The sequence below is a fragment of the Scophthalmus maximus genome, chromosome 19 (genome assembly GCF_022379125.1).
Source record: "Scophthalmus maximus strain ysfricsl-2021 chromosome 19, ASM2237912v1, whole genome shotgun sequence".
Taxonomy (NCBI): Eukaryota; Metazoa; Chordata; class Actinopteri; order Pleuronectiformes; family Scophthalmidae; genus Scophthalmus; species Scophthalmus maximus.
The window spans coordinates 16,010,523-16,022,744 of record NC_061533.1 but is presented as its reverse complement, the minus strand read 5'-3'; the positions used below and the strand labels follow the sequence as shown (position 1 = coordinate 16,022,744).

Sequence of the window (12,222 nt, the reverse complement as noted above, 5' to 3'; positions counted from 1 at the left end):
CATATGGCCGGTTAGCTCAGTTGGTTAGAGCGTGGTGCTAATAACGCCAAGGTCGCGGGTTCGATCCCCGTACGGGCCACTGAAGTTTTCGGGACAGAGATTGTACTAACTGAACACGGCAGGTGGTGTGTGGTCAGACAGAGACTTGAGGACAGCAGACACATGTTATGGAGCCATCACCAACTTCTCGTTAATATGGTGAAATTACACACCCAGCAGTGCGTGCACGGGAGCATTTGGGGTTCTCATGCAAGAACCGTTCGTACACGAACAGATTTGTTCTTAATTCGTGCGTATGAGTGATTTAGTTAATCAAACCGAGTTGTTTTATCATCACTTTGATGCGATTATGCATAGTATTACATTACATGTAAAATATATAAATATATATATCACATTAGCATTACCCTGTTTCATTCAGCAATTCGGATTATAATATAATTCTACGTGTATTCATGTACCTGTTGCGCAATGGCCAATGGAGCGCACATCTTTGGCAGTTGGCATGTGCATGTTGCGCACGGAGTTGTTGTCTTGAGATGTCGGTTTCTTATTGTCAACCAAACGCCATGCAAACTATTTTCACATCATTTGCCTGAAATCCTCTCAAATTAGCGGGTGACATCGATAGTCAACCTGCAGACGAGACAGGAGCGTCCGTCATACGACAGGCGTCATATGCGCACTCGTGCCGTAGTAAAAGCGCTGCTGCAGTTGTTGTTGTTGTGAAGGCAGGTTAATCCACACACCAGAGAAGACACGTTAGATAATTATAACATGCTGCATGTTGTATAATATTGCAATGAACGAAGGTGAACTGATCCAGCATCAGATGAAACATGTGCAACATCCTCCGGTTACATTTCCTCTTTATTTCTGCTGACACCGCTAAAATATAGACTTTCATTTAAAGATTCCCTGAAATCAGAACTCCAATCTCCGATCTCGTTAACTTCTTCATTTTAATCCCTAAAGCCCTTATCGTGGATGGTTTCGCTTCCTGACACGACACAGGAAGCGAAACCATATATGGTAATAAGGGGGCGTTGATTATGCTAATTTGCGACCCGCGGGCACGCTCGCTCATATACGATCAGGTGACGTTCATCTTGTTTACGCGCGTGATTTACACATTTTTCGGAAGATGGCAGAGTTTTGTGAATCCCACGTGGCCTGTTCGTACGAACTCAAGAGGAATTTCGGAGAAGAATATAAACATGGTCTTGCACGAGGCCCTTGTTATTCACCTGGAGTCGTGTGTCTGGCTACCTGGCACACTTATGTTCAATATTCACTCTCATTTCTTTTGGCCCCTGACACCTGCTGACGGAAACATCATGCTCTCCGGCTGCCCACCATGTGTCCCACCAAATGTCCCACCACGTGCACCAGCTGACAAAGGTAAACAATCATGTTTCTTTGATTGCACAAAGCTGCACTTTATTGACACTGGTGATTATGCATTTTTCACAAAAGGGATTCAACTTAAACTCGCAAGATCGTCTGTCTAAATGGCCGTGGGCTCACAGAATACTACTACTACTACTAATAATACATTTTATTTATAAAGCACTTTTCATTTCTAAAAGCAAATAGCAAAGTGCTACAGAGTAAAAACAAGATAAAAAAAAAAGAAAAAAAATGAGTGTGCTTTGTGGAGCACTCAGGTGGTCTGGGAGGGAATTCCGCTGACGAGGAGGTGCTGAGCAGAAGGCTCGATCCCCTATGGTACGGTGCCTGGTCCTGGATGGGTGAAGGGTGAAGCTTTTGTTTCCAGAGCGGAGGTTGGGTGAGGAGGTTTGTGGTGAGAGTAGATCTTTGAGGTAGGGAGGGGCATTGCCATGGATGCACTGATGGGCGAGTAAGATTTTGTATTCAATCCTGAATGAGACAGCGAGCCAGTGGAGTGAGTGAAGGACGGGTATCCTCATTAGGCAATGTTCCTGAGGTGATAGAAGGAGGTCTTGCCAACTAAAATAGCTTCAGTTTTGGAACTATTAAGCTGGAGGAAGTTTTCTGTCATCCACGCCTCAAGGCAGGAGCTCAGTGATGATGATGATGATGACGATGACAGTGAGGATTCCGATACCATAGGGTCGCTGTAGGGTTATGTAGAGCTGTATGTCATCAGCGTAGCAATGAAATAAGGTGGGAATGAATGTAGTGAGGGAAACAACAATGTCATCCATGGGCGAGCCTTTGGGTTTTGAAGCGAGTGGCTCTGTTGCCTCAGCATGGGCACTGCCTGACAGTAAAAGGAGCTCCTCTTCAGTCACAAGTCACTGCCACCTTGCTGCCGAGGTGCCGGGTGTCCTGCTGCAGCTTCTCCTTGTCGAGACGAGATTTGATGTCACCTATCTGCCTGAGGGACTCAATGGCGTCATGCACAGACCGGAACCCTGTCCAAAAGAGGTATGATGCGATTAGCAGAGGTAATGCATTGGAGATGGAATTGAACTTCCAATTGACACACAGCAGTGCGATGGGGATGGAAGTTGACAGCAGCTTGTTGCAGAGTTCAGCTGTGTGTGTGTGTGTGTGTGTGTGTGTGTGTGTGTGTGTGTGTGTGTGTGTGTGTGTGTGTGTGTGTGTGTGTGTGTGTGTGTGTGTGTGTGTGTGTGTGTGTGTGTGTGTGTGTGTGTGTGTGTGTGTGTGTGTGTGTGTGTGTTCCTGTGGCTTGTCCTATGGCTTGTCCTATGGCTTGTTTGTTTTTGAGGGTCACTATATGAAGTACCTGTAGATCACATCCATCCAATTTCGTCAGGTTAAAAAGACGCATTTGCCTTTAAAAACCAGATACCATTTGTATGTTGTTGGTGGTATTTTATTCTGTGTCCCATGTAAGTCTTAGATCAGCCATCTTGAAAATCTGATTATATATTTAGACATTCGTGTACAGTATAACAGTTATTGAGAGTGCAACATTGGCATGAGTCTGTTGCAGGCCATATCGGGCAATACATGTATTTCCAAAAAAAAAAATTTGATCATGGCCCGTCAAGAGATTTTTAGGCAACAAGAAGCCATTTAATCCACCACTGGGCTGGATCCATAGCTCTGTTGCTTCTTGAAATAATCAAAGTTAAATACACAAAGCCACTTTAGATTTTGAGTAAGGTTGTGTAGTGAATCATCAGCTGAGCTGCTGTTACTGTCAACATCTACATTCAAGAGTGCAGTTGCTCACTTACAGTGTAATTTAAGGCGCCATCACCAAGTCACTGACCATTGTGAGTAACTGGATTAGTGAGAATCTCATTTGTGGGCAAGAGAAAATTAACCACATGCATCAAGTTGTCAGGTCACTCAGCTTAGGGGAAATTGGGAACAGTCCCTTTGCTCCACCGTCTCTCTCTTTCCGACTCATCGGTGAAGCATTTTTGCGTGTGCATTTTTTTCCTTGACGTATACGGTGAGTGTAGTATATGCGTGTGCGTTTGCTAACTGATGACAGCAAGTACACCGACAGTGATCGCCCACCTTTGTCGTATTCCTGTTTGAGCAGCTGCAGCTCCCGATGAAGGCTGCTCTCCAGCGAGCTCATTCTCTTGCTGAGTTTGGTTTCCGAGCGTTTCAGCTGATCCGCCTGACTCCGGTCGGCCCGGTCCCGCTCCGCACGGGCCTCCAGAGCACGGAGCTGGGCAGCTAATCTAGACTCTGCCTCTAACTGAACACAAACATACATGCCTGACATTAGTGACGAGTTCTGATTGTTCTTTTAAACCCGATTTAAAGGCAGTACTCATTAACATTTGACCTTTACAAATTCTGAATCGTGTAACTTTTGAAATATTACTGTAACCACAGGTAATACTTGCAGCCTCTTTGGTATGTGTGGAATGTACAATACGTGTCTCGTATGGTTAATTTGATAAAGATATATCGATTCCAAGAAATGTTCATTCATGTGCCACCTTGAACAATTTACCAATGCAAAACCCCCTCTGCTGCTTTTTCAGCATCAGTTCCACTTGGTGAGCATTTTTCAAAGTGAAGTACTTTTACTGCTGAGTCGCAGTCATAGACTGTAGGTCGCAGTTTAAAAAGGTGTGACTGAACCATGCATATTTGAACACCACAAACCAAACACTTGTTTCTTCCAGGTGGAGCCATTAAAAAGAATCTGAAACCAGTAAGGAAGAGGAAGCAAAATTGCATAGATACACCATATTCTACATAAACTATGGGTGCTACCATTTTGTCTTGTAGTTGTGAGCGGAGCTGCCGGTTGCTCTGGGCAAGTGTCTGGTGAGAGCTGTAGAGCTGGTGGTCTGTCCAACATCTCAGTGAATCTGTCTGCTCCTTGGCTTCCTTCAGCCCACCTGACATCCTACACACATATCAGGAAGAGAAAGTGGGGAGATGCAGTAGGCTTTACTTTGAAAATACAGTCATATATATATATACACACATATATATATATTTTCAAGCTAGACATTTTTAGAGGAGGATAATGGATTATAAATGTCTTAGAATGCATAAAGACTGACTACAGTATGGTGACCTGAGGATCTAATAATTGGCAATGGCACTAATCGATGCCTGGCAACAGAATTTTTTTTTCCCATAACCTATACTTGGTTGGCACCCCTCGTCTAATAAACAACTTGCATTGAGTAGAATGTCGTTGATCTGAAAACAGAATGAAAAAATCCTAAATCCATAATTGATAATATGTCAATATTAATTAGAAGTGAGCATCAATTGAATACAAAACAGTCGTCAAGAAATTCAAGTCAGGCGAAAGTATGGAATTAAAAGAAAATCAGTATGTGTGTCTCCACAAATCATTAGCACCACTAGATAAGATTTTGTCGCTCTGATACAAAGTAATATGTTAACTACAGTATCTGTCGTAAGCTATTTTAACTGTCCTCACTGTTTGTTTTTGCTCCATAGACTGTATTTAAATTTGGACGTAGACTCCGGGTCTGGAAAGTGAAGCCAATGTGGAAGTGCCCGACACCGGTATTCTCTGGAAAGACCAGCAGAGTGTGCGACTCTTGCAGGTCAGTTTCTGTAGAAGGTCTATGAGAAAATGACTCCACATCTCACTCGATTATATATAACTTCAGTTAACATCTTCCTGTGGAGTTTATGTTCTCAATTACGATTTTTAGGTCTTCTTCAATACAGCATAATGTTCATGTTTGACAGATAGTATCATCCAATGGGTGTAGGGGGACATGCAGTGTCAGTCAGCCCCACCCCGGCTCCTCCAAATATGGTTACTTCTGTTTAAAAAGAAATAAGATTGCGCTGCCAAAAATGCTAAACTCGAGGCTTTAAAGCGGCAGTTCACAAACCAATGGGGGACGTCAAGGTGTGTTGCCACTTGCTCCTGACTACAGCCAATCGTGTTGCTGTCAACGTACAGAAACACTCTTTGCACTCAGGTCGTTACATTGAAAGAGAATGAAAGGTACAATGAGAAAAATGAATTCCTTAGTGCTATAACACGTAATCCAAGTGTGGATTGTGGGTCTATTAATGGCCTTACTTGTCTTCTAGTAGTTTAACTTGTCTATGCAGATCAGACATGGAGCTCCCTTGGCTCTGGGAAAGCTCTGTCAATGAGGCCTCCAGTCTTCTTAGGTCACGATGAAGCTTTGTAAAGAAAAACATGCAAGCAAATGCTGTTATGTGACGGGGGAGCATCTTGTGGTGCCGTGAACTAACCTCTAACCTTCGCAGAACCCGCCGAGTCGAGCCGATCAAACCACTGCAACACTCCCGCGGCCAGTCAGAACAAAACAGCAGTGACCCACTTTCTCTGCGTTTTCAATTATCCTTATTGTACTGTACATGCTTGACCACTGCTCCACAGCCAAAGTACTGCCGTCACAATGATTTACCACATTGTGCCACAAACAGTAAAAGCTCTTTTGGCGTGACCTGGTCATCCCCGTTTGAATTTAATTCACTCTCATTTCCATCGTTTGGGAGTTTACTTATTTAGGCTATTGTCACTCAGCAGATCTGACCTCCAAATCACCTGCAAAAACAGCCAGTCATCCTTCTCTAGGACAAACAAATAAAAACCCCATCCCCTGTGTATTATCAGATTATAATTGTTCTCATGCAAGCAGCACTTAGATGAATGTAATCCCCATCTGAGACATTTCAAAGGATAAGTGAAAACCAGGGCTTACTGGTGGCACTGAAGATGAAAAGTTGGGTGTTCAGAAAGGTAGAGCGGGTTCTTCCTCCGGGCACAGTCAATGTCCAGATGCAACATTTCATGGCAAATAACAAATCAATAGTTGTCTAGACATGTCACTTTCAAAACTTGCTGGTGGCAATAGAGGAAAATTCGGGATAGCCACATTAAATAGGTTCATCTTCTGAGGACCCTGAATGTCTGAAAATGGGAAAATAAATTGATAGCAAACTATTGAATAGTTGTCGGGATATTTAAATTTAAAGACTGTATGTCTTTTAGGCATTTGTGTTGATGTGCTTTGTATGTGAATGCTGTCTTCGGCTGAACTGCTGCCTCAACTCTCTTCTGCCAAACACCTAGTGTTAGCAACGCCGTCGCTCACCGTGACTCCCAGCTCTCCCAGCTTCACACCCACAGCCGATCTGAGCTCTTCCATCTCCCGCTGCAGTCTAATCATCTGCCGATCCCCAGAGCTCGTGTCGGCGGTCAGCTTGGCAATGCTGGCATCACACCTGAGGTGATAGGTGGGGAAGCACAGAGGGGATGGTGAGACACCACTGAATGAGGATAGTAGGGTGTGTGTGTGTGTGTGTGTGTGTGTGTGTGTGTGTGTGTGTGTGTGTGTGTGTGTGTGTGTGTGTGTGTGTGTGTGTGTGTGTGTGTGTGTGTGTGTGTGTGTGTGTGTGTGTGTGTGTGTGTGTGTGTGTGTGTGTGTGTGTGTGTGTGTGTGTGTGTGTGTGTGTGGGTTAAAGAAAGGAGTGAAGACGGGGAGGTGAGCCGATTGATGGGGAGAGAAATAAAAAATCAGACAGCTGCCCTTATCAGTACTTTCCAAGGCGAGCTCATGTGAAGCCAAAAGAAGGCTCTGGTGAATCCCAAGCAGTGAGAACTGATCATTTGAATGCTGAACAAACACATTTGGCTGTTCCATTGGATACATGTTTGCATTTGTTGAGGAATTGCTGACATAAACGCAGGCTAAACATGACCCCAATCAAAAAAATCAATTATTGTGATAAAATACAATGTAGAGCTCAACAGTCAAACCAACAGCTAATTATTGAAAAGTCCAGCGTGCAATTTGGGTTATTTCCCTGTTGTCCACTACAATAAAACAAACCGCTTCGCAGACCAACCGATGTTCATCACAAACCTCTGGCCCTGATCATTTATGACTAACACGCAGGACGTCATTAGACTGAGTGGGTGGGGTTTCTCTATTCCCTTTTATTGGTCTATAAATCAGCTGTTTGTAACGTAATAGGCAGTATCCCCTCTCACCACTGACCTCTTACACGCCGTGGAGGAGGGAAAAGGCCTGTTGTGGAATAAGTAGTCCATAAAATAAGCCCACATCTTGATCCTACCGCATGTCCTGCTATGCAGAGCAGCCCAGTTCAACAGGGCTAATCTCCACAGACGTGATATAATGAACTAACGTGCTCATCAAACCCAGAAACTTAGTCTGGTGAGGATGAAATGAGTTGTGCGCGCGCGTGCATGCGTGCCAGACAGGTCGCAGGCGGTCACACCTCCGCAGGAGTAGCTCTCCAAATGTTTCTTTGGCACGCATGTCTCTGTTGTAGCCATCGCCGATTGTACCTCAGTGTTTGCAGACAATGTTTGACCCAGGACTTGTGTGCGTACCTGGCTACTCTTCCTCTCAGGTCTCCAATGCCAGCCATGTTTTTCTGGTCTAAGCTCTGAACAGCCAGTGTGGTTCCAGAGGACACAGAGTCCCGCAGCGCGATCTGTCTCTGTAGTGCCTGCTCAGAACAAAGACAGCATACCTGATATACAGTGTTTGAAAATACTTTCAAAAATTGTCTACAAAATACAGATGAGTTAGTGTATAAATTAATCATATATTCCCATCGGTTCACCCACTTTAATGACGTCAGAACCATAGTGTTTTTTTGTTGTCAGAAATTTCATCACCACCTTTGCATGAATGATGATTCCAAAGGATTGTTTAGAACGTGTGCAATAAGCTGACATCAAAGAGACAACTCCCGGGCTTATCATCCTGTTTTCAAGGTGCTATTGCATAACATGCATTTATTTAAGCACACACTGTGTAGCTCATTAGGGTTTTGCTTGTACACACAAAATGACTAAAGTGATGAAGAGTCAGTCAGGCGCTTCTCAGGCGCTGCACCATTCTATCTGGTGTAATCAAATCAGCTGCGAGTCTGTGGGCATGAGCGTGCGTGCGTGCGTGCGTGCGTGTGTGCGTGTGCGCGTGCGTGCGTGTGCGCGCGCGTTTGTGCACGTGTGTGTTTGTGTGTGTGCGTGCTGCATATCAAAAGCGACAAGGTGAAGAGAGTGGCTACAATAACATGCAGTAAGAAAATGACAAGACAAGACAAAACAAATTCATCCGCATAATTGTATGTTGTCATTGATTATAATATTTCTATTATATCTTCTTTACCTTTGATTTCCGTTATCTTATTCTATCTCTCATTGCATTTTCCCCTTGTGCTGCTACACTTGACACTGTCGAATTGGAACTTCCCCCCCAGGAGATCAATAAAGATACATCATTATCTTATAATGTATAAAAGGTTTTACATATTCACCATGACGCTGGGAGTTCGCGAAACCACAGCACATTAAGTGATTGTGCATAAGACAACACCTTGTCTGCTTATCTTCACAATCTACCCAATTTATTTTCATATACCTGTATGTCCCTACTGAGCTGCTTGACAATGTGCGTGACGGTCAGTATGTGACTCTCCAGCAGCTTGCGGGAAAGTGCCTCGACCTGGACAGAGCCCTTGGTGGACTGCAGGCCTGCCGCCACCTCCTCTTTGATGGCGAAAGCCTGCTCCAGCAGCACAGCCAGTGTCCTCTCCTGACTGCCCAGACCACCCTCCAGCACATCGGGCCTTCTTAATCAGATGAGTAAACACAAAAAGCAGGCTTTGCGTGATAACATTCATAATAAAGTCAGATCACAAAGTTCTCATGCAAAGTCATGTCAACATTTTCTTGCACCAAGGCACAGAAAAACACTGAGGAAAAAAACATTAAAAGAGAACAATCAACAGTTTAATGCAATGAAGAATTCATCCACCCAGAGGGATAATAGAGGGAATGAGATGATGTGCATGGGTTTTCATACCCTCCGGTCATCCTCAAACCAGATCTCTCAATGACTTCATCTCGCCATGCGTGCTGCTGTGTCACCCTGCCTGTCGCTGCAGTGGATTAAGGATTAATTTGATCAATGTGATTCACAGTGGTGTTAGAAAGGTCACCTGTGGTTCCCACCCTTATTCTCATCCCATCAGCAGGGGGAAGTCAAACGCATTAGAATTGAATTAGTAACCCCAGAAACTAAGTAAAGTGGTTTATGACAATACGGTCTATATTTAATAACGTTTTGATAGTCAGAACACCATATATATGAAATACAGTGATTGCGTACTGTAAAGGATGTTACCTGATCTGATTCTGATGAGGCTTTAACTTTGACTCATATGACATTCTTCTCCTCTGAAAAGAAAAACATATATTACTAGTGAGATATAGTCATGTTTGCTCAAGTGTATCTCTAATGCAACCTTACTGCTCTGTTAAATGCATTATCACCTTTTATTACTAAAATCAATAGAAAGCTTTACACTCTTCTCCAAGCGTGACAAGCCCCAAGCTGTATCATGCTTTTTTATTAACAATATATAAAGAGCTTCTTATTTTCTTTCTTTATACTCACAGGCCTGTGTGGTTTTTGTCTTCACTTGGCTCTTGCTTCAGTTCATACGTTTGTGTTGTGACGTCACTTGGTAACTGTGGTCTCTTCGAGTGGGGTGTGCCTGCCTGTCAGTGCGAATTTGTCCAACGGTAATGCGAGAATGATGCATGTGGTGGAGCAGCTTAACTCAGCAAACAGGAAATATCTGCTGACCACAGTGTGAAAATTTGTTTAACTTGAACTCTGAGAAAAGGTTGGTAACAGCTTAATCTGCGTAACTGCGAAGTAATATTGTATTTGTAAGCGTATTCAATGGAATTCACCCAATCTTTATGTAAAATGTCAGAAATGGTGTAAATTTTCCATTCATTCAGGCTCTAATGCTTGTGTCTGTGAAGAACAAAAGTCGAGTCGCTCCTGAATGTTCTTGTTTGTCAGACAAAAAATATATTAGAGGAGCTTTAAATGCAGTTGAATGTGGTTCATTACAGTACAGATTATAATAATAACAATATATTGAATTTATAAAGCGCTTTTCAGTTACCCAAAGCGCAGATTACACATCACTGGCATTTCTGATGAAAATTCTGCTCATTCCTGCTGTTTAAGGATTTTAAGAAGCTTTTTTTCCCCACGTGAAGGTAAAAACCATTGCTTTAAGTCTTGGACTGACTCATTGGAAATATTTCGAGGTAAAAACGCAAGTCAAGGCTTTGACTCATCATTCTGAAGCTATTTCAGTGAAGCTCTTTATCTTTAAATCATTTCACTGCGCCTACTCTTAGTCCAGTACGAAGAGGAGCTGTGCTGGCACCAGACTGTCAGGACAGACTGAGACCATAAAACAGAATATCAGATTGTTTTAATTGGCCACGGACGGTTAGGGAACACTGTGCAAATCATTAAAGGCAGCCCATTCTTCTGTTGCTTCACTGCAAACAATATATCATAAAATCATAATAATAATTTTCTTATTATGTTTCATGGCAGCTATTCGTTGAAAATTCAGCTTTTCTGGCGACTGAATGAATCGGGAAGAGAATGAAACCACCTCTGGAGTGAAAGTCAAGTTTTGTGGGTTTACGCGGCATGAGTCAAGTTGCTATGGTAGTGGCACGTAATGGAATAAGATTGGAGTGGAAGATGTTTCAGTGCGTGCGTGCGTGCGTGCGTGCGTGCGTGCGTGTGTGTGCCACACAGCCACAAACACTGGATTTAGTCTATCAACTGGACCAGCATCATTAAGAGGAAAGCCTGCTCAGTGCAGACTCATCAGTTTTCTACACTACAGCCCAATAGAAACGGCACTAGCAGCTGAAAGGAAGAGTCTGGCTCACAGGCTCACATCTACTTAGCTGGGAGAGGAGTTCAGGGCAGTTCACCGTGTGGCTGCCAGTGTCCACTTGGTTGTGATTTCAATGTTTAATTTAGTGGGATGGTTGAGATGTCAAGTGACCCCAAGCTAAGACAAAAAAAATGTTGTTATTGGGAACTCAAACCATGTTTGATCATCAGATTACTGTGTCTTTTCATATCAGGAAAAAAAAAAATGAAGCTACGGAAGTTGTGTAGCTAAAAGTCAGTGTTGCTACAGTATGAATCACCAGGAGTTTGCAGCAGAGGGCATCGTCAGAGCCACTCACACCTTCACCATCACTCCCACAAGTGAAGCCAAGGTCATATCGGTGTTGAACTAGTGTCCATACAAGCCGCATGCGAGCTCGGCCCTGGCCCCTCACCCCTCTCCAGTAGTGCCGATGTCTATTCGGTCATATAAATTCTTCCCTTCAGTAATTTACTTGCTCAAAGTCAAACGTTTTGTCAGGCCGCTTTTGCAGAGAAACATCTTCCTGTTACCTCTAGTGTGTGCCACAGAGTTACAAGGAGAGAGGTTTCCACTCTTGTAATGAATGTCTGGTCGTGTTGTGTTTGTTTGGGCGGTTGCGGGTACAGTCTTAACCAGGCGGGCGGCTCAACTGAAACAAGTGCCAGAGGGGAGGATGCAGTGAGCTTTTTAATACACATTGCAGCCTCGCAGCAGCTAAAAATGAGAAGAGGCTGCCTGCCACGTGCTGCGTGTGGGTGCTGACGTTCACCGAAGCCTGACCTATTTGATGGGGGGGGGGGCACATATTCAGGCACGGCCACAGTGCAGAGACATACAAAAGACAACCAGTATTTTAGACCTCTAAGGTTTTTAGAGTCCACGTCAGGTCTCGAAACACCCAGGCCGGTCTCCTTTTTGGAGCAGAACACCTGGATGTAAATGTCAATCTGTCCAGAGAGTCACTGAGATGGGGACGACGGGGAACCCGCCACCGTAACAGGAACATGCACGACCCGAGGCACATGTGGG

The 12,222-nt window shown here is 43.9% G+C and overlaps 1 protein-coding gene and 1 non-coding gene across 3 annotated transcripts; one reads left to right on the top strand and one right to left on the bottom strand.

Annotated features, from left to right (window-relative positions):
* The first annotated feature begins 5 nt into the window (after positions 1-5).
* Positions 6-79, top strand: trnai-aau. The gene has a single exon. It is a non-coding gene; the product is annotated as a tRNA-Ile (tRNA).
* Positions 80-1,424: 1,345 nt separating this feature from the next.
* On the bottom strand, positions 1,425-12,120 carry fam81b (family with sequence similarity 81 member B). 2 transcript variants are annotated; one of them, XM_035640208.2, is made up of 9 exons: positions 9,888-12,120; positions 9,615-9,667; positions 8,850-9,060; positions 7,811-7,929; positions 6,546-6,675; positions 5,501-5,607; positions 4,195-4,330; positions 3,481-3,667; positions 1,425-2,399 (listed from the first exon to the last, which is right to left on the bottom strand). In XM_035640208.2, exons 2-9 carry the CDS (start codon positions 9,656-9,658, stop codon positions 2,269-2,271), a joined length of 1,065 nt encoding a protein of 354 aa, XP_035496101.1. In that variant the 5' UTR covers positions 9,659-9,667; positions 9,888-12,120; the 3' UTR covers positions 1,425-2,268. The 2 variants fall into 2 exon arrangements, with proteins under 2 accessions (XP_035496101.1, XP_035496103.1); XM_035640210.2 differs by having other exon boundaries at positions 8,850-9,057.
* Positions 12,121-12,222: the final 102 nt, after the last annotated feature.